This window comes from Amborella trichopoda, chromosome 4 (genome assembly GCF_054954075.1).
Source record: "Amborella trichopoda isolate Santa Cruz 75 chromosome 4, AtrichopodaSantaCruz75HAP2 v2.0, whole genome shotgun sequence".
Taxonomy (NCBI): Eukaryota; Viridiplantae; Streptophyta; class Magnoliopsida; order Amborellales; family Amborellaceae; genus Amborella; species Amborella trichopoda.
This window is the reverse complement of record NC_142339.1, coordinates 5,120,244-5,147,619: the sequence shown is the minus strand read 5'-3', so window position 1 is coordinate 5,147,619 and position 27,376 is coordinate 5,120,244. Positions and strand designations below refer to the sequence as shown.

The window sequence follows — 27,376 nt, the reverse complement described above, 5'->3', positions numbered from 1 at the left end:
TCGGATCCATTACCACCTTATGACTATGAGTTTTTTTTTTTTTTTCTTTTGCCCTTTTTAACCATCACATATAACTATGAGCTTCACTTTGATTTTTTTTTTGCTAATAATACAGTGTGGCTTCTATAAGGTTGCAAACTTAAACAATCTAATTAAGGTGCACCTCCAAATTTTATCATAATATATAATTTTGGTGTAAATTTTTTTCAAGATTTTCTTAAAATTTATTTTCATCTCTAATTATAAAATTTTAAACTCCAAAAATGGTTAAAATCAAGTAGATCTATAAACATATGAAAATCTAAAAAATGGATAGTGTAGATAATGTGTTGCAAGATGCACTATTTATGATACTCAAAATCTTTTTTTTTTTTTTCATATTCATGCATCTCGATGTCAAGATAATCAATTAGAGGTTTTTCGTTTCAATAGATTTTTAAAGTGCATCTATAATTCTATATTCTAAAATTGCAACCTTATCTTAACTTCTTTCTAATCGATAAAATATTGCCAATATTAAGACAATATGACCACCTAGCTAGCGCATCAAGACATATGATTACCATCATGTACTTTACAACTACGGGTGCGGCTGAGCTCTGGCACCAGACCGGAATACTATCCAAATCTAAAAGTTAGAGGACCCGAGGTCGGGTCTACGCGTCGGAGATTCTCGTCAAGTTCATTGCCACCCTTCACAAAACCCCTCAATTCATTGTAAATTATCGAAAATACGCTTATTTTTCCCTGACCGTTTTATAAATGTGCACATACCTGGAGGTCACACACTCGAACTCGAGGCTTCAGATTTTGTTGGCAGCAACGAAGAGAGAGAATAACGCTTTGAGAGTTAACAGAGTTAGAGAGAGAAATGGAAGAGAGATTGCAATCTCCTGCAACTTCAACCCCTTCATTTCCTCTCTCTCATTCTCAACGGGAAGAATTGGCAGAGTTAGAGAGAGAACCGGGAGAGAGGGAGCGGCCTTCTGGAAAAGCAACCACTTTGTTCCCTCTCTCTCACCCTCAACCTATTAATAGGAGCTCTCACCTCCAGCAATGGCTTTCCAGTTCGAGTTTCACTGTTGATGTTGCGTCCTTGCCAGAAGTTGCAACTTCTGGCCGCCAATTAGGGCACGAAGATGCAGCGAGTTTAGGGAGAGAAAGCGAGGAAGAGAGAGAACAGCCTTCTTCGACAAAATCCCCTTTGTTTCCTCTCTCTCATCATCAACCAGTTAGTACTTCCCATCACCGGAAATGGCTCTCCAATTCCAGTTTCACAGTAGATGTTGCTTCCTTGCCAGAAATAGCAACTTCTGACTATGAATTAGGGCATGAAGATGGTGAAGAATTATCACCTGAGAAACCTTATTATGGAATTTTGGATTCTCCAGCTTCAGAGTCAAGCAAAGGCTTGCGTGAAATGAAGAAGAGGAAGAGAAAGAAACGTAAGCGGAACAGAGAAGTGGAGGAAGATTACTCAGGGAAATCTAGGGTTAGAGTTTTGTCAGGCTCTGGGTCTAAGTTGAAGAAGGATTACTATTTTGATACTCGTGGTGATCGTGACAATTTGGCTTTTGGAAGTCTTTACAAGTATGTGTTTTTTCTTCTTCAAACTCCTTAGTTTTTTAGCTTAAGCCCATTTTTTAAACTGAAAATTGCACTCCTCAATTCATTTTTAGGCTTTCTTTTTTTAACCTGAATAGCATTTAAATTTTGTATTTTTTAATAGAAAGACGACCAAATCAAGCTCAATTTCATTTGGTGTGAAAGAATTTTTCATTGAAGGCTGAAACATTTACTGAGTAACAAAAAAGAGCTGAGCTATTCAGCCTTCATGTGTACTTTCGGGCTTTTGGATGCTAAGTTCTATAGTTGTCAAGTATTTCAATTGAGACACATGCATGATGACTTCACATTCTTTCACACTTTTTCGTTGCTAAACATGATTTACATTTACCCAACAACTTACCCTGCAATACATGATAGAGGTTTTCCCCATTATGTCTTACAAGGACATATGAATTTGTCTCTTCATTGATGTTGGATACATTGAGTGAATCAGAACGTAATGGAAGCACAAAATAGAAGGATTGGATATAGGTGACATAACTTTTTCGATTTTGATTACCCTCTTGTGGTTGGTACCCATCTCGTGCTATCTCTCTTCCTTTCCCTTGTGGTGTCTCCAAGTTGAGAGTTCAATGCCCACAACCACAGGTCGACTTTTAATTACGAGAGCTAAAACCACAATTTACATAGATGGATATGGAGACCAACGGAGACTTCTCGTCCATCCGCCAAATTTGGGTGGTACTTGTCTCATTCTAGGATTTTCAGGGAGACATGAAACGAAAAAGGAGAGAGAAAAAAGTAGGGATCTCATTATTGATAGTAAGCAAGCAATAGTTGTGTTGCTAGTTGGCTATAAACAAAGAAAATCATCAGTTTGGTTGTTGTCTTGGTCTTTAAGGTTGGGATCGAGATCCCAAATAACAGGAATCGAGATCCCTGACAGTGGGGTTCGAGATCCCAAAATTTAAAAATAGAGATCCCTGAGAGATCCGTTTCGGGAGCGACAAAATCGAGATCCTTGAAGGGATCGCCTACCAAAGTAGGGGCTCCTGGTAACCATGGAGAAAAGTGGAAAGTGGAAAGGTCTTTTGGATGACATGTGAGGCCTTCTTTTTCTCCCAAAAGAATCTTCTTACTTTTCTCTCTCGAAAAATCTCCTTACATAGAAGATTCCTTTGTCTCTCCTAGGTGGATATGTTTTCCAACTTCGATCAGATTCTTCATAGTTAACATTATCTTTAAAACTATTGTCTTATCACATGGGATTCCATCTTTCTTTATGCAACTTGGATAATATATCAAATACTAATTGGATCCTCCGCCCTTAGGGTTGGACCCAAAAACAACACATCCAAGGTTATGAGTTTGAAGAGGGTGACTAGTGTTGAAAGTAAAAGGAATAAGCTTTATTGTATTTGATGGGAAAAACTGTCATTATCTTTTGTTTAGTCGTTAGTTGTCTTATTTCTTTAAATAAGGGCAATATTGTTCTTAGTTGTTATAAATAAGGAGGTCACTAGAGTGCTCTACCCCTCTCTTCCCCTCTTTATCTCTCTATCTCTCACCCACCTCTCTCTTCCTTCTTCGTCTTTATTTTCTCTCTGCTCTTTCTCTCTCTAGATCCTATCTAATTGTCTTATTCTCGATTTTAATTTCAACTTGGTAGTAGAGCAAGAAGTAAAAAAGGTCAATCTTGAAAAGGTGAGCAGGAACTGTGTTTAGGGCTGATGTCATCCTTGGGTTTGGGTGATGTCATCATGCCCTAAGACGCCAAACTTTTTTCTCCAACAGTAACTGTGTCAATGGAGGTGAGTGTTTTTTCTAGTTTTTTTATATGATTTTGGATGCCGATCAAGTATTTATTAGAAAAACCTAGTTTTTAGATGGATTAGAGTTTGTATACCCCAATCAAAGAAATACTATTCGTGTTGTTTCTTGATGTTTTTCTAGAAAAAAAGGAGTGTGATCAGATTTGAGGGTGTAACCAGATATGTAAAATTTTTTATTTGAAGAGATCAAAGGGTGTAACTTGATCCTAATTGTTGATTAAGATTTGAGGGTATAACCAAATCTTAACTATAGTGGAAAATGTCTTAACATGCATTAAATGTGGAGTCTTCTAGACCCCAAATCACCATAGTTAGAGTTGTGTCAGTTAGACTATTTCTGGGTGGAAGAAAAAACTGTGATACATTGACGGTCGTGTAGAAAAAACTAGACCTAAAGGATGCTAAATATGCAGATTGGGACGCTGAAGATATGGTTATTCTGGATTGGTTTCTATTTTCTATTTAGCCTAATATGATTCGATCCTATATTAACTGCAATACCTCTAAGGAAATATGGGATGTAGTTTCTGAGTCATATTTCCAAAAGAAAATGTTGCAAGGGTTTATGGATTGGAGCAACAAATGTGTGATTTTAAACTGGGTGACTTGTCATTGGGAGACTATTATGCTCATCTACGTGGTTTTGGGATGAATTAAGCCAACATCAATACATACAATGTTCTTCTTGTGCAAAAAAACAGAGAGAGATTTGAACAAAGGAAGAATTTGATCTTTTGAAAGGAGTTAATGGAGAGTATGAAACAATTAGGGTGAATGTTCTCGGTGGTGAGACTTTACCATCACGTAGTTCTATTATCTCCCTTCTTTAGCATGAAGAAACTCGTCGCAAGATAATGACAATGTCTATGGGTGAAACTGAAAGATCTACCCTATTCACAAGTTCTATTGGTAATTGAGGTGGAGAACTTTTTGGGAGCCTGGTGGAGGCCGGGGTGAAAACCCCACATCTGATGAGAACGACAAATTTAAGTGCACCCACTGTGGATTATTGACTCTGGAGCAGCTGAACAGCTGACTGGTAGGACTGATTTTTTTTTCCTCTTATATCCCTTGTTCTAGTCATAAATCTGTTAAAATAGCAGATGGTTCTCTTATTCCAGTCAAGGGAAATGGAACTATAAATATTACTCGTTATGTTAACTTGTCATCCATCTTGTATGTTCCCAATCTTTCTAGTAACCTCCTATCAATTAATAATCTCACAAAGACCCTAACTATAATATAACCGCTCTCCCTTCTCACGGTGTATTCCAGAACTTATGTCAGAGAAAATATTTGGGCATGGTTGTGAACATGGAGGGTTGTACTTTTTGGAGACTCTTGATCGTGCCTTGACCAGTGTTTTAAAAAGCAGAAGCTGGTTGTCCCTCAGTGCCCGCCCAGGGGCAGAAATGCCTCTTGTTGAGGGTATTTTTTGGTCTCTTTTTTTAATACTAAAGGGCAAAATTGTGGGTTTTAGATTCATTTGAAACCTAAACCCCATTAGAGCTTATTTTAGAGAGAGAAAAACCCCAAAAAACTAGTTTTTTTGGTGATTTCCATAGGATCGAAGTTCTCAGAGTTATGAGAAATTGATCTAAGCATCACCCGTTGATATTAGATTAAGTGGACTATCAAACTATGGACTTATGGACTATGGAGGAGTGTGTGTTATGTGGACTTGTGTATTAGACATTTGATGTGCTCTACATCCCTAACTCTTATGTGTTATACAATTATACTTATACTGTTACATTATAGAGATATTTTTCTTTCTACTGGGCTGCCCAAGTTCTGGTTGCTTGCCTAGGCCCTAGGCGGCTTGGACCCCCCCGGTCGCCTAGGTGCCGCCTAGCGTTTTTTGAAACACTGGCCTTGACTTCTGCAGCCACATCTTCAATTGCTAGTAAAGAAATAGTGTTTTTGTGACACACCTGACTTGGTCATGCATCGTCTTTTATGTTGCATTTTATATTTTCTAAAATGTTTGAGTCTCTAAGTCGAGTTCAATTGCAATGTGACATTTGTGAGTTGTCAAAATATTGTACAACTTCATTTCCTATTGGTATAAATGAAAAGAGTGATGTTCCTTTCTCTCTTATACAATCTGATATACATGGTTTTGCTCCAGTTGCATCTGCGTTTAGATTTTGTTTCTTTGTACATTTGTTGATGGTTGTTCTATACTTACAACTGTCAATCTAATGAAACACAAAGATGAAGTCGCTAAGGTATTCTAAATCGATCACAAAATGGTTGAAACTCAATATGATGCACAAATTAAAGTGTTACGCTTTGACTAGGTGGGTGAGTATGTGTAAAACAAACTCAGAGATTATCTTCTTGATCAAGGGATTGAGTTCCAAACAATATGTTCATGCACATCTCAACATAATGGTGCAAATGAGAGAAAAATAGACACTTGTTGGAAGTTACCTGAGCTCTTTTATTCGGAATGAAAGTTTCAAAAATTTTCTAGTCTGAAGGAGTTCGCCCTTGCTGCCTTTTTAATACATCGCATGGTTTTAAAATGTGGCATGCTGTGGGCTTCGCATTAGAACTGACGGCATATGCGCTTTTGACCTATGCGGCTGCATATGCGCTGCATCAGGCCGCATCGTAGTTGCATCCCGCATCACACCGCATCCCCTTTCGTCGAAAGTTTTTTCAATTTTGCCCCTTAGGGAGGGGCAAAATGGTCTTTTTGATCATCCATAAATGGGGGAAATTGTTTGGGGGGGTATTGAACCCCTTAAATGATGACTTCCAGCCACTTTTGTGGCCTTTTTTGCATTAAATCGAAGGAAAAAAAAATTTGACGGAAATCTTTTTTTCATTCAAATCTTCGATTTGGCGGTTGTTTGATACTTGGATGTTGATTTGATGCTTTTGATTGTTAACTTGGGGATGTTATGGTGAATTTGTGATAAGAAATCAGGGGTTTTAGAGGCCGTGAATTTGTGCTTGATGGTTGTGCTGTTGCGCTTATGGTTGTTGATTGTTGAATGTTTTATGAAGCTAGTTTCAAGTTTCTAGTTTCTATCAGGGGATAGTGGATAATTGGATACAGAATCTCCGACAACTAATAATTTTGAAGTTAATCATTAAACTAAAATAGCTACTATCACCTCCATATTATTTTCTATGCATTAGCCTATTTTTGTAGATTTTTTAAAAAAAATATACATTTATTGACCGCATCGTCGCGATGCACCCACATCGAGCCGCCTCGGTCCCCCCTCCACTTTTGGCTGCATCCCGTATTTTAGAACACTGATACATCGTATGCCTTCTCATGTTCTTGAGGGAAAATCTCCTGCTAAAATTGTTCATCCTAATGCACTCATGTTCCTCGTACCTCCCATGGCTTTTGGCCGCATCCCGTATTTTAAAACACTGATACATCGTATGCCTTCTCATGTTCTTGAGGGAAAATCTCTTGCTAAAATTGTTCATCCTAATGCACTCATGTTCCTTGTACCTCCCATGATGTTTGTTTGTGTATGTTTTGTCCACCTCCTTGGTCCAAAGAGAGTAAAGCTTGATGCTAAAGCTGCCGATTGTATTCTTCTGGGGTGTCCATCTCATCAAAAGGGGTACAAGCACTATGATCCTATTACCACGGTCTGCTATGTCTCCATGGATGTTACTTTTTTTGAATTTGTTCCATACTTCTCTTCTACAGGTTATGAGTGCTCTTTTCAGGGCGAGAATAAAATACAGCTTAGTGAAGGGAGCGCATCAGTTGTTCCCCTTCCTATTCCCGTACCACTTTTACCTGAAGAGTGGTTTATCTGATGGTTTATCTTGAAGGAATGGTGTGCATTCAGAGAAGGAGTTGAAGACGTATACCAGGAGGAAGATAATGGTACAACCCAAAGCTCTAAGCGACCATACCTCGAATGCTAACCCGGAATTAGGAATTGTTCCTGATGTAGCAACTCTTTCACCCTCTTAGATAGTTCTAATTTGGACTTCCCTATTGCTATTCGTAAAGGTACATGTTGCTGCACTTAGCATCCAACAGAAAACTTCATATCTTATAATTTTGTGTCTACCTCTCATCGTGCCTTCATATCTGCTCTGTCTTCTAGTAGAATACCTTTCAGTGCTGAAGAAGCACTTCCACAACCTCAATGGAAAGCTGCCATGAGTTACAAGATGTGAGCACTTTAGCGGAATAATACATGGGAAATCACCAACCTTCCAAAAGGGAAGAAGATTGTAGGATGTAGGTGGATATTCACTATGCAATACAAAGTTGATGGTACTATTGAAAGGTACAAAGCAAGATTGGTTTACAAAAGGATTTACCCAGACTTCTGGTGTAGACTACCACGATACTTTTTCTCTTGTGGCAAAGTTGAGCACTTTGAGGATCATTCTTTCACAACCTGCTAATAAATCATGGCCACTTCATTAGTTAGATGTTAATAATGCACTCTTACATAGAGACATCCAAGAAGAAATCTTTATGGCCATGCCTCTTGGTTTTCAAATTAAAGGGGAGACAAAAGGTTTGCAAGTTAAAGAAAGCGATTTATGGACTTAAACAGTCTCCTAGAGCATGGTTTAAAACATTAAATGAGGCGTTGCTGAAATTTGGATTCAAAAGGAGTCAAGATGTTCATACACTATTTGTGACAAAGAATACTGCTGGAATTACTGCCTTGATAGTGTATGTTGATGATATTGTTGTGACAGGGGATAATGTGAAGGGCATTGAGGATCTTAAATCTTATTTAAGCAAGGTGTTTGATATCAAAGGTTTAGGACCGCTTAAGTATTTTTGGGGAATTGAAGTGGCGAGATAAAAGAAAGGGATACTCATCTCTCAGAGAAAATTTGTGTTGGACTTGTTACAACAAATGAGGTGTTGGGATCTAGACCTGCTGATACTCAAGTCAATGATAAACTTCATGATGAAAGGGGAGAGTTACTCAAAGATCCTAATCAGTATCAATACGAATAGTGGGGCAACCTTATTTACCTTACATTATGTCAGCCAGACATCTCTCTTATGCAGTTAGCGTTGTTAGCTAATTTATTCATGCACCACATAAATTGCACCTTGATGTAGTTTATAAAATATTAAGATATTTCAAGTCTGCACAAGGGAAAGGGATATTATTCTCCAGTCAATGGCAGAGGAGGCGAAGCTCGTTGCCTCCACTGGCTTTGTTCATTGCTACTTGGATGTCTAATTGTCCACGCGGTAATGATAATATCTTGTACCTGAACCGGTGGCTCACTTTTTTTTAAGTAATGGGGAAGAGGACCGAAACATGCCACTGAAAAACTCTACTAAGACAAAAATGGGCTGTCAAGACCGTAGAGGAGGTAGGATGGTCAGTTGGTCGTATCTAGTATAGATCGTACATAGACGATAGTTGGAGTCGACGGCTCTCCTAGGGTTACCTCATTTGCGATTCCTGGGGAAGAGGATCAAGTTAGCCCTTGCGAGCAGCTTGATGCACTATCTCCCTTCGCCCCTTTGAGCGAAATGTGGCAAAAGGAAGAAAAATCCATGGGCTGACCCAATCATCTCCACCCCGTAGGAACTACGAGATCACCCCAAGGATACCTTCAGCATCCAGGGTCACAAACCGACCATATGACATTCTGATGTTGCAGTTTACACAGATGTTGATTGGGCTGGTTGCCAACTTGATAAAAGATCCACAACTGGTTATTGCACCTTTGTTTTGGGAAACCCGGTTACATGGAAGAGCAAGAAACAAAATGTGGTGACAAAATCGAGTGCTGAAGCAAAATACAAGGAAATGGCTCATGTTACATGTGAAATAATGTGGATAAAAAGTGTTCTTTTTGATTTGGGGGTTAGAGTTAAGCTTCCTTGACCCTATATTGTGACAATGAAGCAACCTTCATATTGTAGAAAATCACAAGCAAGCTGAATCTGATTGATATCTATACACCAGTTTGAGGGGGCTTGTTTGAAATAAAAGGAACAAGTTTTATTGTATGTAATTGGCAGAACTATCATATATCTTTTGTTTAGTCCTTATTTGTCTTATTTCTCTAAATAAGGCCAATATTGTCCATAAATTGTAATTAGATTATTACTTAATATAAATAAGAGGGTTATAAGTCACTAAAGTGCTCTACGCCACTCTCTTCCCCGCTTTATCTCTCTACCTCTCGCACACCTCTCTCTCTCTCTCTCTCTCTCTCCCCCCCCCCCTTTCCCCCCTTCTTATTCTCTCAGTAGATCCTATGAAGTTGGATCTCGCGAAGTGGACTTCATTGAGTTGAAGTGTGCAAACATGAGCTCTTGAATTACTTTAGATCTATATGAGATGGTTGGATCTCAGAAAGAAGAATGATAAGGAGATTTTTCCGCTGGAGGATGATAGTGGGAGTTTTCCCATGGTTGTCGAGGACAATAGAAGTGAACCATCATTGATTTCTAACCCTTGTAGGAGTGCATTATGCAGAGTGCCCGCCAGATATTTTGAGATTGAAGAGATGTCGGCAGAAAAAAAGAAAACAATGGGTGAGAGATTATACCCTCTCTTCGAGTCTGCAAGGGAATCCACCCCCAACGAGAGAATATATCCTCTTTTAGGGTCGGCAAAGGAGTCTTCCCCTGCAAGGGAATCCACCCCCAACGAGAGAATATACCCCCTCTCAGGGTCTGCTAGGGAGTCTACCCCAAAAACGATATTTTTACAAGATCAATTTACTCAATTCTGAATCTTTGATCATTTTCTTATCTGTTTACAATGATGGACCTCTTCCCTTTAAATAGACTTCAAATAAAATAAATAAATAATTAAAAAAGAATCCCAAATAAAATAAAATCTCTCTCTCTCTCTAAAAATTATGTACTTTCTCTCAATATCTTTTCCCTATTTTCTCTCTCAATCTCTTTTCCCTATTTCCTCTCTCAATCTCTTTTCCCTTTTTCCTCTCTCCTCTCTATTTTCTCTCTCACCTTTTCTCTCTCTCACGTGCCATCCCTATTTTCTCTCGTTCTAACTTCGACATTAGAGTAAAAATTAACTACCACATATTAATTCCTAAATCAAAGATATTTACTTATTCCCTAAACTAAAAAGATAGACCTCACCAAAACAAATCACACACCCAACTAGGCCCTTGTAACTTATCTCTTCCTATCCCTAATTAAAAATAAAAAATAAATAAACTCTAATTTTTATTTGCATCATTCTCCTTGGGTTGGGAGAATCTCGACCTCGAGCTTGAAGCCAATCACCACCCTCTAATAATTGGTGATGTAATCCCACCATGCGCCTTGGCACATTTCTTCAATTTCTTCAGACTCACATGGTAGGATTTCGAATATTTCATCATACATATCTTCTTCTTCATATTTGATTTTCAAACTTTCTTCTTTTTTTTACACAATTGATATTCAAAATTTCTTGCACATAGGCATCGCCTTTTATATTGAGATCTACCTCTTCATGTTCTTCTTCCTCTTGTTCCAATTGTAATCTAAGAAATACATCTCGTATACATTTTTCTACTACTTTGCTAATACTCTTTGCTAGGTCTTCTTTGATTCTCTCAAATATTTGATCCAATTACTGAAACCGCTAATTGATGTCACAAACTTCGTTTCGAACATCTTCCATAATTAGATCACAAATCTCAAGGCTCTTCATAGATCTTAGGGCTTTGATACCAGCTGATGTCGAGAAAAAAAAAAAAAATCATAAAAATAAAACAATGGGTGAGAGATTATACCCTCTCTCCGGGTCTGCAAGGAATCTACCCCAAACGAGAGAATATACCGTCTCTCAAGGTCTCTAAGGAGTCCATCCCTGCAAGGAAATCCACCCCCAATGCGAGAATATACCCTCTCTCAGAGTCTGCAAGGGAGTCCACCCCAAAAACGATATTTTCACAAGATTAATTTACTCAATTCTCAATCTTTGATCATTCTCTGATCGGTTTACAATGATGGACCTCTTCCCTTTAAATACATTTCAAATAAAATAAATAAATAATTAAAAAAAGAATCCCAAATAAAATAAAATCTCTCTCTAAAAGTTTGTACTTTCTCTTTCTCTCAATCTCTTTTCCCTATTTTCTGTCTCCTTATTTTCTCTCTCACATTTTCTCTCTCTTACATTCCATCCCTATATTCTCTCTTTCTAACTTCCACATTAGAGTAAAAGATAACTACCACTTATATTTTCCTAAATCAAAAGATCTTTACTTGTTCCCTAAACTAAAAAGTTAGACCTTCCCAAAACAAATCATGCACCCAACTAGGCCCTCATAACTTATCTCTTCCTATCCCTAATTAAAAATAAAAAATAAATAAACTTCAATTTTTGTTTGCACCATTTTGACATGCATCTCCATGATGAAGATGGGTTGGTTTAATGTCAGGATGCTTGCGACCCCTTATTGTAGGCATTTGGATTAGACGTATGGATTAGTTCCTCGAAGAAAACCAGAGTCTGGGAACTCGTAAATTTTCTACCAAGTGGAAAGGCCACAAGGAACAAGTGTGTCCTAAAACTTAAGAGAAAGGTCAATGGAACTATACACAAGTACAATGCCTTATTAGTGGCAGAAGGTTTCAAATAATTTAGAGCGTGGAATATGATGAAATATTCTCCCTGGCAGTGAGAATGATATCAATTCAATTGACATTTACCATTGTAGTGAGTTTAGAACTTACCCATATGGTTGTTTAGATGACATTCCTTATCAAGGATCTGTCATCAAGGACAATGGGAGTTCTATGGATTTATCGTCATGAGTTTGTGAGATTCTAATGGCAAGAAAAGACAAGGAAACGATGAATGTTATCAAGGAGTGTTTGTCCTCCAGTTCTAATGTACAGGACATGGGCAAGGTGCATCATGTGCTCGATGTTGAGATCAAGCACAATCATTCTAAGAGGCTCTTTAATTATGTCTTAAGTGACTTGTATTAGGAAAATATAAGAACGGTTTAGGATACGTGATTGTGAACTCATCAATACTCATGTCAAGAGGGGTTCTATGCTTAGCTTGAATCTCTGTCCATAGATGTGGCTTATATAAGAAAATATGATCTTTGTACTCTATGTGGTGTACGGAAGTAGTCTTATGCATGCCATGTTGTGAACGTGATGGGCTGTACCATGGGACTTGTCAAGTTGCTACCAGAGCAATGTAGGTCCAGAACATTGGCAGATCATGAACAAGACATTCTGATATCTTTAGAGAACCGTGGACAATTCGTAGATCTTTCTAGGAAATTATCTCCCATTGTGCAGATAAAATAAGTGTGATTGGATTACTGACCTGGACAATTGATGGTAAACACCAGGATATCTCTTAACTACGGGAGTGGGTGCGATTTCTTTATGCAACAAGAAAGAGACACGCGTGGCATGCATGTCCAACACAGAATCAGAGTATGTGGACTGTTGTGCAACATTACATGAGGGCATATGACTCATGAGGATCTTCCAAAGCTTGGGGATCACATTGAGTGCTTGAGAGCTTGCAAGCGTGTTTTTATGACAACACAATGGCACTGGCTTTTGCAAAGGATCTTGGGATCAAAGTAAGACATAGCATGTAGGGATTGGATATCGCTACGGGTGAGGTGTCATTTAGAGGAAAGAGATAGTCATGACCTATATTCCCTTTAGCAGGATGGTAGCCATGACTAAGCTTATAGCTTGAGTGAAGTATAGGACTCATGTTATTGCAGTTTGTTCAATGCAAATACCCATGATTTGAATGCACATTCGCACTTGCGCACTAGGACATGTGTTAATTGTGAGATAAATCATTGGAAGGTTTGGTCCATTTTCTTGCACGTTGTTGACCACCCTCAATGTTGGGGATATTATAGGATGAGACACACACATGTTGTGAGAGTATCACCTCGATGAGAAGTCAAGATGAGATTCCATGGTTGGGAATCTGCATGATCCATCTGGCGTCCCATCGGATCATGTAGCCTATTTGATAGTTAGGTTGGGGATGTTTAGGTTAGTTGCTTGGGTGCAAGCCAAGGGTGCATTTTGAGGGGATGCGAAACTGTGATTGAGTTAAGACCTGCATGATGTAAATTCAACATAGATCCTAGTGTTGTTTAGCATTTGCACGATATCATGTGATTCATCCCACACGTGCTTAACGAGACTTCCATTACTTTATATAATGGTGTATATGGCCCTTATAGATCTTGAGACTATATTAGGAAGGGGCGACTTGATGTTGCTACTTTAACATACCATTCCCATGATCATGTGTGTTTGGCTGGGTAGGACTGGGGCTAGGAATAGTCGGGCCAAAGGAAAATAATAGTGCAACCAGGGGAAGAGGCATCACGCTATGATTGGGCCCCCAGAGAACTATGACACGTCTTTGGCAACTATTTGGTGTTACACTGAGAATGTTCTTCTGCTAAAATGTTTTAGGAACTATATTATAATATAATATTATAATATTATTTGCAAATAAATTTCTTGGCTTACATGTAAATGAGGTTCTATAGGATGAGTTAGAGTGGGAGGGTACGTAGGGGTTGAGCAGTCTCCTTGAATACACGGCTCATGTTATATTAGTTGGGATACTCAATCTGGTGTGGCTAAGAGAGTTAAGGGCAGATTGGAGTAATTTTTTATTTAGAGAAGAGGGTTTTTTTTTTTTTTTTGAATATAGAGTAATTGCTGCTCTTGGGGCAATGACGCAGCTACTGAGGTGTTCCATGTTAGTTTTAATGGAAAACTTAATGTGGTTCTCTAAGGAGAGATGCAGTTTGCTCTTTAATGTCTCACGGTTCATTTCACTATACAGCGCATGGAAGAGTTCTGGCTTTGAGATGTATCATGGATTGATGATGAGGGATTGACAGGTATATGTGCACTCTCTAACAAGTAGGATTTATTGTTTTTTGGGTCGACCCCTTGTGGGTGGAGAAGCCAATTGATATTTGATACATTCTCCAAGTTAGAGAGAGAAAGATAGGATCCCATGTAATAAGGCATTCTATTTAGAGATAAAGGTGGTTATAAGGAATCACATAAAATTTGGAAAACATATCCACTTAGGAGAAATGTTGGATTCTTTCTATGCAAGGAGACTTTTAAAAAGAGAAAAGTAGAAAGATTCTTTTGGGAGAAAAAGAGGGCCTCACATGCCACCTAAAGGACCTCTCTAGTTTTCTCTAAGAAAGACCCACATTTTCTATCTTTTCTTTTTGGTTTTCTTTACCAGGAAATCCTAGAATGAGACGAGTACCACCCGAATTGGCGAATGGGCGAGAAGTCTTAGGTCATTCCATCAAAGGCTCGGGGATTTGAACCGTGTAAATTGTGCTTTTAGCACTCATAATTAAAAATGGGCATGAGTTTGTGGTCATCAATCTCTCTACTTGGAGGAACCACGCGCGAAAGGAAGGAGAGATCAACACCAACCGCAAGACGTTAATTGGAATCGGAAAAGGTATGCGACCTTTATCCAAACTTATATTTTTGTGTCTTTGCGCATTTGGATTCGTCAGATGAATCATAACTGTACTCCCCAAAGTCAATACCTCTGGGGTTAATACAATTTGAAGACATTTCTGAAGTTGCCTACAGTTCTCTTGGGATTTTTTATCTTTTTCTTTTGTACCAATGATGGTTCCCTTAATCAGCTAAAACAGTGAAAGAGAAAGCATTTACGCCTTTACATCATTAAAACAAGAAAAGATCATCACTGAGCAGATCAACAGCCTATAATCCATATGTTGTTGGAAATTCATCAATTCAAGAAGTGTTGTGAGCCTCCATAATTACTGAACTATGTCACCGTTAAACTAAACCATAAAAAAAAAACTGAATTATGTTTGATTAACAAAGACAAAAGTTATTGTGAGCTTTCTGTATTTGTTTTATTTCGCGTATATTTACTGTAGCCAACTTAATTGATGTTTATCATGTGATGCTGGTCTTCATTATTTCACATATGAAGATTTCCACACTACTTTTTATTCTATACATTTTGTTTGTTCTTCACATTTTTATTTGCATGATACTATCGGCTAACCACTTTCTAGATATTTCAATAAAATACTTTAAACTGGGTTGCTGTTCATTATCGATGTGTTCATGTCCATGACAGTGGTGCCAAAAATGCAGAATGGATATTGCAAGATACAGGCTCCATCACCTTTTGGAAGATTATTCCGGGTCTTCTTTTCAGTTATCTTATTTCGGGAGAGGAAAAAATTCAGCCTTTGAATCTGAAGGAGATGTTGATGCCTTGGATGGTAAACTAAAGACAGAAGGACGCTACTACTGCACAAAATACATGACTTTAGAAAGGCATAAGGATTTGAAGCATGTACGAGTTCTGGCTCTAGAGAAATTGCCCTTAGTTCCTGGAGACTTCATTCCTCTTATTGTGTCAAAGGCTACATATGATGAGAATGACAATGGGTTGACAGAGAAAGCAGGAGTTGAGGAGTCATGGGAAGATGAAGTGATTCGAAAAACTAAGGAATTCAACAAAATGTCGAGGGATTTTCCTCACGATGAGAAAGTCTGGATGGCTTTTGCTGATTTCCAGGTATGTCTCTTCCCCTCACTCTCATCCGGCTTTTGTTAGAAGAATTTCAACAAAACCCTTCATGGGAGCATTTGTTTGTCATGAGTCATTTGGATTATTCTCCTTAACCATTAATTGCTAGTTTTGAAGACTAGCATACTATAGTGCATTGGTTTATCACTGCCAATGAAATTATGGACAGGACAATGATGACGTTACCCCCATTGTCCTGTTCCAGTGGTTCTTACTCTTCATGTCTGTACTTTGTAAGTTCCCATTGTCCATTGGATTACAATGTCTTGGTTAATTGTTTTCTTCATCACCACCCCGCCCCTATCACTAACTAAGTGGCTTGCTCATTGTGCGTTTAATGGGTTCATTTTTCTTCTAATGTTCAGGACAAGATTGCAAGTACTCAATCTAAAAAAGGAGCTCGCTTGCAAGTGCTTGAGAAGAAGATTAGTATTCTGGAAAAGGCCATGGAGTTAAATCCTGATAATGAGGATCTTTTGATTTGTCTTATGAAAGCTTATCAAAGTAGAGACAGCACTGCAGTACTTGTTGAAAGATGGGAAAGAACCCTTGTTCAACATTCTGATAGTTGCAAATTATGGAAGGAATTCATTCACTTCTGTCTAGGGGATTTCTCCAGGTTTAAAGTCTCCTACTTGAGGAAAATATACAGTCATGCTGTCAGGGCTCTATCCTCAGCATTTGGGAGGCTATGTGGGCAGGTCCTCTATTTTACTAGTTTTCTTTATTATGGACCATGTTTTACTCTTATTTGTTGATAATTGCCATTCTATTAATTGGCCTTTCATCTTTCTTTTTTCTGGTGTTATCAATTCTGATATTATTATTTAGGGATGTTTTATTAAGGAGTCATTGTCAGTTGAGGTCCGAAATTATTGACATTTGAGTGGTAGAGGTTCCTATTGTCTATTAAAATTATTGTTGTCTGTAGAGTGAAAAGATTCTACTTGCATTTCCTTTCTATTGCATGTATTAATAGACTTAGGTTGTTCTTGTGGTGACCATCAGTTGGGCAAGGCTTTGAGTTTGAAACTGTGTTGTATGTCTGCTTTGTTTATATATTTAATGACATTCTTTGATCTTACACATTCTAGCACTGGCTCCAAGAGCAAGTAATGTAGCGTGAACATATAAGCTGTAATATTTTCTTTATGGTTGTGTTTTATTTTCTCCTTGAGACAATATTTTTTCATTTTTCTACTTATTTTACTGCCTGCAGATTGATGATATGGCTAAAACGGGTTCAGTTGCCAGTGAACTTACCCAACTTGAGACGGGTCTGGTCGACATATTTGTTAGCCTTTGCAGGTTTGAGTGGCAAACTGGTCACCAAGAGTTGGCAACAGGATTATTTCAAGCTCTGATTGAGTATAATCTGTTTTGCCCCTCCTTACTTTTAACTGAAAATAGTAAGCAAAGGCTGTTTGAGCACTTCTGGAATGGTGATGGTGCACGAGTTGGAGAAGATGGAGCTCTTGGTTGGTCAGCGTGGCTGGAGACAGAGGAGGAAAACAGACAAAAGGCCATTGCCACTGAGGTCTCTTTTCAGGACACTGAAAAGGGAGGGTGGACAGGTTGGTCAGAGCCTTTATCTAGGGTTTCTGAAAATAGTGGAATGAATCAATATACCGAGGAAAATAATGCAATTGATGAGGGGAATGTTGAGGAGGATATGCCAGAAAATATTGATGAAGAAGATGAGATGGCATCTTTGATGGAAAAGCTTGGTATGGGCATAAATGCCGATGCTGATGTTGAGATTAAAGATACGACTGTTTGGATGAAGTGGTCTGAAGAAGAGACTGCAAGGTGCAGTGGGCAATGGATGCCTGTGCGAGAGAAATCTGGTACACCTTTTTGCAAATATTATAGACTCATAATTTTGCTGTTTCTGTATTTTCAGTTTCTTTGCATCCGTTAGTTCTCATGCTTTATAAAAATCATTTCTTCTTGCATGATAATACTTCATGGATATTATTGATCTTATGTTACAGTTATGTGGCTTTGGCTGCTTATTAATTTTCTCCATGTTTTTATCATTTTATATTCACTTAAGGCATGGACATGTATCCTATGTGACTCTAGGCATATACTCTTGGGCTTCGTGAATTTCCTTACATATTATGAAGGCCAGTTTGGATGACAATTAATTTTATCTAGAATATAGACTATATTATCTGAAATTAATGTACTTTGGATAATATTATTTTATTAGTATTTTGGTACATGTATTGTATTATATATAATATTTTGATTATTTAACTCTTTTTTTTTTTGGCTATTTTCAGCCTTTTTTTAGCTATTTCTGGATATAAACATGTGGCTTTTAGCAGATTACTTTGTATAGAGTAAAAAGAGTTTTTCAAAAAGTTAAACTTACATCTAAAACTACTTGTAAGTTTATCTTAGATAACTTTATCAAACACATTGCCAAACAACAGAGAATTCATTATCACGATTAATTTATTGAAAAATAGTGAATTATTAGTGCTAATGGGCACATCCAAACATACCCTGGAAGTACACTTTAATGTGAAGATCTTCAGGGAACCATTTGGGGCATCGTTCAATTAAATTATTGATGGTGAGGGAGACAATGAGACCCACAATGGGTTCATTTCATGTCGTAGTAGGTCCCTCTATCTCTCCGTTATGATCCATCATTTCAGTGAATAATGATGACCCAATGGACTATGGTTTTTCTGTTTTCTGTTGATTAACTGTATACTTTTCCTTTGCTTAATGGACGAGCCTGAAGGTGTACTGCAAATGCTCGTTTTAGTTTGTTTGGACTGGCTGGATCAATAAGATGATGTCTTGGCATCTTCTTGATGCCATCCGCCTTATTATTTACCTATTAGCATTTTTTGTTTTTTTTTTATGAATTGTTTTACCTATTAACAGAATTCCATAATCAATGAAAGAAAAAGATAATCTTGACCGCTTTTGACTACTACTCAAATGGATGGATCACCATGAAATCCTCTTATCACTTGCGGAATCATAGTTATCCATCTGCCCTTCACTTAGTTTATCTCTTTGGTTTTGCATTTATTGTTTTGTTGCTCCACAAAAGTATTTAATTTTGTTGAATTGCAGACAACAATGATGAAGCACAACTCTCAAGGGAAGTTTTGTTTGAAGATGTGAGTGACTACCTTTTCTCACTCAGCTCTGAGGAATCACGTTATTATTTGCTGTCTCATTTCATTGACTTTTTTGGGGGGCCCATTTCCCAATGGTTGGTAGTTGTCTATCTTCTATCATATGTTTCTGATGTCTTGTTGCTTACTTTATTGTTAAATAATTGTTCTGTTCTTTTTTTTTGGATAATTATAATAGTACACTTCTTGAGCATAAACCCATTGTAATTTGAGACATTAGTGTAGTTATGCTTCTTTGAGCATATTGAATTTGTTTCCTGGAGCCTGAATTACCTTGTAACCTTCGGATTGTCGTTTTTTATTATTAAATAAGAAATTATCTTAATGGAGACGTGATCTCTATGTCATGATTTAGTTTTTGGAGCTATTTTTTATCTCTATCCTGGCTCTGTGTGTTTGCTTGTTCTGGGCATGGCTATTTATATGCATGTCAAAGCTTTAAAGGCTTTTTCTTTTCTTTTTTAAATTTCAGGAGCTGCAGTAATAGTCCTTGTGGGATTGAAAAACTTCTAAGTTTAGAAGGATTACCGGAATCTCTACTTTCAGAATTGCATAAATTTCAAGTAGCTGTAGACGAGAAAGGCAGTAGTTTCATGGGGATCAATTCAGATTGCAGCTTGAATGAAATTTCTGGAAGACCTGACCATCTGAAATTTCTTCGAAATGCAATTCTCCTTTGTATAAAAGTTTTCCCTCGTAATTATGTTATGGAAGAAGCCCTATTGAATACAGAAGGGCTTCTTGAAACAAGAACAACTTCTGATACCAGCATAATTGCAAACTCACGAACTTTAGCCAAGTCTCTCCTGAAAAAGGACCGCCAGGTATATTGCCCATATGTCATTGTCATTTTCTATTATTTTTTTAGTTAGTTTCAAGTTGATTTATTTTATTTTATTCTGCTTATGCGAATGTTTGTGCCATAGATATCAACCTCGTAATGGAGGTATGTTTACACATTTGATGTACCAGTGTTTAGAAACATAGGATCAGACAGGAGGGAGGTTCGAGTCGGCCTGCAGAGTCCCGAGTCTGACTGGTCAAGAGCCAGACCACCTACACTAGTTTTTTTTAAAGACCCACAGAGTCAGTGAAGACTCAGATCAGGCTCGGATCATGAAAGGGATCATCTGGAACCAGTAGGGTGCCAGTTCCAAGTGAAACGTGAAAGTCCAAATCAGACTCGCTAGAGTTTTTAAACACTGGCATGAATGTGCAAACACGTGCACACATCTTTTATCTGTGCAGATTTATTGTCAAATTTGGATACAAGTGAGGCAAATGCAATGGCTGATGAATAAACAAGCAAAATTAAAGGATTGGATTTTAGGCCAACTTACTATGAGACTCATTGCTTGTAGTTTTGTTTTCTCATGTTATATGAATTCAGCATCACACAGAAAACAAATATTCAATGGTTGATTATAAAAACTAATAGCCATACAGTAAATATGGGAAAAGATTAAATGATCTAGCCTGACCACCTAATTTTGGTGGTCTAGCCTCCAAAAACATAGTTATGGGTATTTTTTGATGTGAAAATTTGTAGATCATCTTTGAACAATTGCCCCCCCCCCCCCCAAAAAAAAAGCTTTTTAGCTCTTGAAGATCCTTGTTGTTCCTCAAATGGGCAGTCCATTGTCAACTTTCAAGCAGGTTTGAGTTGGCGCATCTTCTAGGCTGCAAATCAGTTTTTTTATTTTTTATTGTTTAATTATATGTGGATTGTTGACTAAAGATGATTAGAAAATTTTCAGATAAAAAATGTCCCCCTGATAATGCATTTTGGGGGCACAACCATGTGTAATAGGTGGGGGTTGGGGGGGGGGACCTAATATGCACTCAATGCATATTAGAGTGCATTTATGATCTTCTTAGCTTTTCCTCTTTGCTAATGCTACTTCATTATAATTGCATCAATTCTGTGCAACCTCATCCCAACATATTTGTTCTTTTACCTTGTCTATAAAGCTTAAAATTTTCTGAAGCTTTTTCTTGCATTTTTATGAATCTTATTTCATTTTTCTTTGGAATCACACTAATTTTTTAAAGGTCTAGGTTTTGTATTTATTCACTAGTCTTTCTGAACTGTCAGTAGTCTTGAACATTTTTTTTTTATATATATATTTTAGTAGTTGAATTTTGAATAATGTGAGAAAATCTTTTATGCGATAATGATTTTTTTTGGATTGATAACTATATCATAAATGAGTGCTTCCGAATACGTTATTTCAAAACATGGGGATGGACTTGGTTTAGTTTTAATGCTTCTCGGAATTTTCTGAATAGGATTTATTATTATGTGGAGTCTATGCACGAAGAGAAGCGAGTTCTGGAAACATTGATGTTGCAAGGAAAATTTTCGACATGGCCTTATCTTCTATTAAGGGGCTTTCTTCGGTAAGACTTGTTAGTTCTTTGGTGCTCTTTGCATATAGATATATACCCCCTCAACTTGATAAAGATTAAATTTAAGGTGCAGGTTTATTTTTGTTGTTGTCCTTGGTCTTTCGAAGATATCGTCAATTTTCTGGAAGCACATGGTTGTGCCCACTAAGGTTCTGAATGCTATATTTGAAACTCCTGCAAAGAAACAAAAAGAAAATCAGGAAATACACGAGATGACAGAGTGATCATGTGAGAACTCCTAAGCATTAGTGTTACAGAACTTCTATATATAAATTTTGTCATTCCATCTATTTATTACTGCATGCAAAGTCAGTGTATCCCTGGTAATGAGGGAATCAATGTGTTGGTAAATTGTCATGTTTTTGTTGAAAGTGAGGAAAGTCTCTATTGAAGGAAAGCGAATTTCATCTGTCGCGTTATAATCCAGAATCTGTGGAAGTGTTTATTCATGGTAATTATAGGAGTTTTGGAGAGTTTTAAGTGATTCAACTTCCTGTTGCAAATAAATTCTCTCTGAATTTTTTCTCTGAAAGTTTGCCTGCATGTTTGTCGTTTCGTCTTTGCTTATAAATTATATTCGTGAGCCATGAAATATGATCTGCTTTTTGAGTTTATCAACATGAAGCCAAATTGACATTTTGATTTTCTGGAAACCAATTGGAAACTGGAACACAGGTCAAACTAAAAAGTGATGTGGCCAGTCCAGTCCAGTCCAATCTGGTTCAACCACGAGTTAATCAGTTTGTACCATTTTAATGGAATAAATTAAAACATGCAAAAAAATGTTTATTTGCAGGTTTTCCAATAAAACCAGCCTGGGACCTGGTTTAATCCAGTTCAGTTCTGTGTTTTAAAGAAAAACAGGGTCTTTAATAAACTGGACAGGCTGTGGTTTGGGGCCAGGTTTAAATGGGTTTTAAACCATTGCTGGAAACCTTGTTTATCACTGCAATGATAGTAGACACCTTATATCCTTCTTGGGGTTGGTCTATCCGACAAAATTATAATTCTTCTTTTCTGTTTCATGAAAAATTACTCGAGCAGGACCTTCAGTCGAGTGTTCCCCTTTTGTACTTATGGTATGCAGAGATGGAGCTTGCACACAGTTATGCAGGAGATGGTTACAATTCTTTATCACAACAGCGTGCAATACATATTCTATCCTGCTTGGGAAGTGGTATTGAGTACATAGCTTTTAAGTGTGAAGTTTCAAATGTACAGCTTTTGAGAGCGCGCCAGGGATATAAGCAACAACTAAAAAACTTGCGATCTGTTTGGGCTCGTGGAGATATAAAGGAGTCATCCACTGCTCTTGTGTGTTCGGCTGCCTTATTTGAACGTTTGACCTCCGGTTGGACTGCTGCTCACAGAATTTATGAGGAAGCTTTGTCTATGGCCCTTCCAGGTTCTTACGAAATATATGTTTTCACTTCTTTGAATTTTTATTTTAAGAAGAGCACAACCTGGTATCAATTTATGACAATAATAATGGGAAAAAGTCAAATAAGAACAATTGAAACATGCGGCAAAATTATTCTTTTGACGAATGGTTTATCTTCAGTAGTTTAACTACATAGATATCGTGATGATCATGATTTTTTATTTTTCAATCTCCATGCTTTCACATGGCAGATCTGCCCTGCCAGTTGTATGTTGTTATTTGCATGTTTGTTGATTCTTCTTGTGGATGGATTTCATGCGACCTCCATGTCCTTTTCATTTGTATACATGTTAACACTTAACTTTGGTGTCTTTGTAGTTCTGTGAGTGTTTACATATGCCACACAAAAATCTTTCATACTTATGTATGCTGCTATTGATGAATGACATATCTACCCCCTATTTCTTTCAATCTTTTGTTCTATCTTCTCAGATAATACATTGTTGAGATTGGCCTAGACTTTGGATCATTTTTTTTGCAACTATTGCCTCTTCCTATTCACTGAGTTGTCATCTATAGCATGTTTCGGCATTTTATTTACTTTGCATACTTCTTTTTTGTATACTAGTTCAACAAGATGCATTTTGTTTTCATTAATAATAACATGGTCTATGAACAACTTGTTGGTGCCTGTTATTCGCGAAATAACAAGGAGCTATGACATGTTGTTTAATTGTTTGCCTTACTCCTATTGACATTAGTTATTCCCTTGGTAATTTTTTAGTTGATCGTTATGCTATTACGTTCATCTTTTCCTGGTACAATATTTTTATCTTGAGCTAAGGATTCGTTCATATTGGCCCATTTTGCTTCATTTCATCTGCAGATTTAACATTAAATAGTATCCACAGTTTTACCCTTGCTTCTCTAGCACAAGAAGGTTTTACTGAATGTTGCTTTGGTTACTGGGTATTGAAAATTGCATTTTATTTTATTTTTTTGTATATTATCCTTGTTGTAGGAAAAAGTAACTGTCTCTTTTAATGCTTTTGTTTGTCCCTTTTTTTGCCAAGGTTTAACCATTTGACTCATTATGTTCAATAACAGGGAGGAGAAGCCAAAATCTTCAACTGGAATCCTTGTTCGTTCACTTCACCTCTATGTATCAAAAGAACTTGAAGCTTTCAAACTTCTCAAAATCATGGGAAATTATGCTGCAAGGATTGCAGTTGTACCCGTACAATCCTAAAATTTTTGCAGCAATGATGGAAGTAGCCCGTCTCTACACGGTTCCTAACAAGATTAGACGGATACTTGATCAATATATTCATGAGTAAGGACTTCATTTCCTTACTTTTTTCATTCATTGAAAGAAGAATAGTCATTGGAGATCAATAATATTTTAGTAAAGTGTGGTGTTTTGTTGTTTGTTTGCACCATGTTCAATTTGGTTTCTGCATCTTTAAATTTTCACCAACTTTTTTTTATTTCTATCAATTTAGGTTTGCTCAGGTGTTTCTGGGGCAGGATTTGCACATGTTCTCCTTGTGGGGTAATTAATGAAAGATTATCGGTGTACATTATTGTCTAGGCACTTGTCAAGCTAGGATTTATCAGTAAGGAGTGGATTGGTCATAAAAAACATAGGAATTTGAAGGCTCAGTGTTGGGCCTTTAAGAGATTGCAATTTATGACTCTATTGAGACTGCAGTGGGAGCACAATTTAAGGGTTTAGTGGTCTCTCTTGAACTTGATTTGATCCTTCTCAAAATCATAACATTTCACTAAACTTTTGGGTGAGGCATGAGTGAAAAGTACGTTGGCGCGGTTGTTTTTGGGATGGAAATGCTGTCCTTTTGTATACTTTGTTAAAGCAAGTTCGTAGAGAGAATTGGAACTTCCAGAAAATTAACCTCACTTGGGCCCACTTGTTAATTAGATTGAGAGGTTTGGAGCAGGCTTCTAGAATGCTTACACTCACTTCTATAAGGGTCACTAGGATAGGCATGTGATAAGACAGCATATATTTGTGCATGTGTGCTGCCGTCTTCATGTGCGTTGTGCTTTGAATTCACGTGTATGCCAGACGTGATACATCGACACTCATAAGCGATTACTGTGATTTTTTTTTTTATCTAATTTTTTTTTCCTTATAAAGATGAACCTGCTATATCAAGCAGGCTTGGTTTATTTATTTGGCTTTATTGGGACAAACTTTATGGGTTTAAACCCTTGACCTCCCTCACCCAAACCAATATGTCCACCATTAAGCTGAAGCTGAATAGACTTAAATGGTTGGTGAAAAGTTGACCATAAAATGATTACTTTTGTTTCCAAAAAATACAAGAACGTTCATGTGTGATTGGTGGTGCCTGCATTCCCATGTGCCCATAGTTGAAGTTCTTTACTTGAATATTTTTGTTGACTGCTGATTTGTTACTTGCGCATTAAATTGTTCACTTAAGAAAGGAGGAGTAACTCCATCTGTGTTTTACTTTTTAACAATTCTCTGTTGGGCCAAGTAACACGGGTTCTGTGATCTCTTGATGTATTAACTCTGGTGATGATTATAACTCTAGTTCTGTATGGCACTAGTTATCTACTTGAAGATCAAATTTAGGGAAATTTATCAAAATACCCATAAGAGAAACTATTTAACACTCTACCCTTTGCAACTGTTCCAGCTCAAAATGGTGCGCGTTTTTGTTGGTGTTTTGAAATTAAATCAAAAGATATGGTTAAGGTGTTGAAATTGTACATCTCTCATAGGTAATTTGTTAAATTTCCCTAAAATTAAAATGCCACTCTTTCCTGGCCTTAGCCATTTCTTTCAGGATTTGGGTAGTTCTCATGGAATGCAATAATACTCTTTCTTAATCAACAGGAAGCCCTCAATCACTGTCTATCTCTTTGCCTTGGCATATGAAATGGGGAAATCAAGTTCACATCATCGGATTCATGGGTTGTTTGAGCGAGCCTTGGCAAACGATGAATTGCATAGATCAGTGTTCTTGTGGAGGTTCTATCTTGAATATGAGATCCATGTATCATGCAACCTTGTAGCAGCCAGACGCGTCTTTTTCAGAGCTATCCATGCCTGCCCATGGTAAGAGCAAAACTGGCATGCATTTCTCAACCGTTTTACTTGTTTTTGGCTCTTCGCCTCTTACTGAAATTGTGTTGCTCTATTTCTTCTGCAATGAGAAATGGAGTTTATGAATGTCTGTATATGGCCAAAAATCCTTATATTTTGTAACATGTTAGAGATATTCCTCATCATTGTGTTTGTATTCAGAACAATCGTAAAGAGATTGCAAAGGTCAATAAACTTTTCTTGCATTGTGGATTTTCCGTATTTTGCTTTTGCAAATTCAACTTTTGTGTTCAGGAATTGAAAATAATATTTTTTCTTATAGCAATGAAGCATGGGTTTCCAAGAAATTGCACCTCTGAGATTCTGTGATAACTTGCCTACAAGAACATATTAGGAAAAAGGCTATGTTTTTTAGGAAAAGCACCTTGTCGTTGTTGTTTTGTCTCATGTTAACTCGAGTCTTTTGGTCAATCTCCATATACACCTTGGTTACTTACGTTTATTTCCAGAATTCAGACGTCAGCTCATTTTCTTGAATCTTCCATTTTACTGGGTACTATACATTTTAAACTAGGTCAATAACATTATAATGCTTGCTATAACGGTGACTGCACAAGGTTTTGTTATAGTAAAATGTTGCTTAATGATCTCTTGTATTAAATATTATCATGGCTATTTGCTGTAAAAGCCAAAAGCCATTAGAATGGTTTAGCATGGCATGTTGATATCAAATTCATGATAAGTTTTGTGATACCTAATTTCTTGGACATGCTTTTAATAATTTCCACCTAAAACTGTGGATTTACTTGTCCTGACAAATTTGAATTTGATACACAACGTAGGTCAAAAAAGCTTTGGTTGGAGGGCTTCTTGAGACTAAACTCTATCTTGTCTGCAAAGGAACTATCAGATCTCCAAGATGTAATGCGTGAGAAGGAACTACTCTTGAGGACTGACATTTACGAGATTCTTTTGCAAGATGAAATCACTATGTGATCTGGTTCATGATTTCACTGCCCCTTTTGCTAATGTTGTACCATATAAACCCTCAAATTTTAGCAGCAATACCTCTGTAACCTTCTGTAAATTCGTGGAACTCTGTAGAGATGTCATATAATGTGATCGCATATGAATGTCAGATTGGTCTTGGTGTTCAGTTGGGGGGAGGTGCAACGTGACGTCAACTGTTTTATTAATACTCGTTAGCATGTCAGAAAGAAAAGGCTGTCAATTTCTCTTTGTAAACCCTAGATTTCATATTTGTTATACTCAGAAAAATTAAAATTTAATTTTGAGCACATTACATTGGATAAAGGAGGAAGGTTGAGTCAATATAAAAATTAGCCACATACTTTTATAAA

The 27,376-nt window shown here is 37.2% G+C and overlaps 1 protein-coding gene across 9 annotated transcripts; it reads left to right on the top strand.

The window, feature by feature from the left end:
• Positions 1–546: 546 nt before the first annotated feature.
• LOC18439259 (uncharacterized) lies at positions 547–27,376 on the top strand. 9 transcript variants are annotated; one of them, XR_016053898.1, is made up of 12 exons: positions 547–1,590; positions 15,526–15,955; positions 16,333–16,668; positions 17,187–17,814; positions 19,067–19,113; positions 19,604–19,955; positions 21,421–21,531; positions 21,614–21,768; positions 22,585–22,945; positions 24,029–24,254; positions 25,806–26,027; positions 26,858–27,376. XR_016053898.1 is itself a non-coding variant. In XM_011627045.3 (11 exons), exons 1-11 carry the CDS (start codon positions 872–874, stop codon positions 27,009–27,011), a joined length of 3,681 nt encoding a protein of 1,226 aa, XP_011625347.1. In that variant the 5' UTR covers positions 547–871; the 3' UTR covers positions 27,012–27,376. The 9 variants fall into 9 exon arrangements, 3 of the variants coding, with proteins under 3 accessions (XP_011625347.1, XP_020526015.1, XP_020526016.1); XR_002281823.2 differs by lacking the exon at positions 21,614–21,768 and adding an exon at positions 25,606–25,690 and having other exon boundaries at positions 19,067–19,208; XR_016053894.1 differs by having other exon boundaries at positions 19,067–19,208.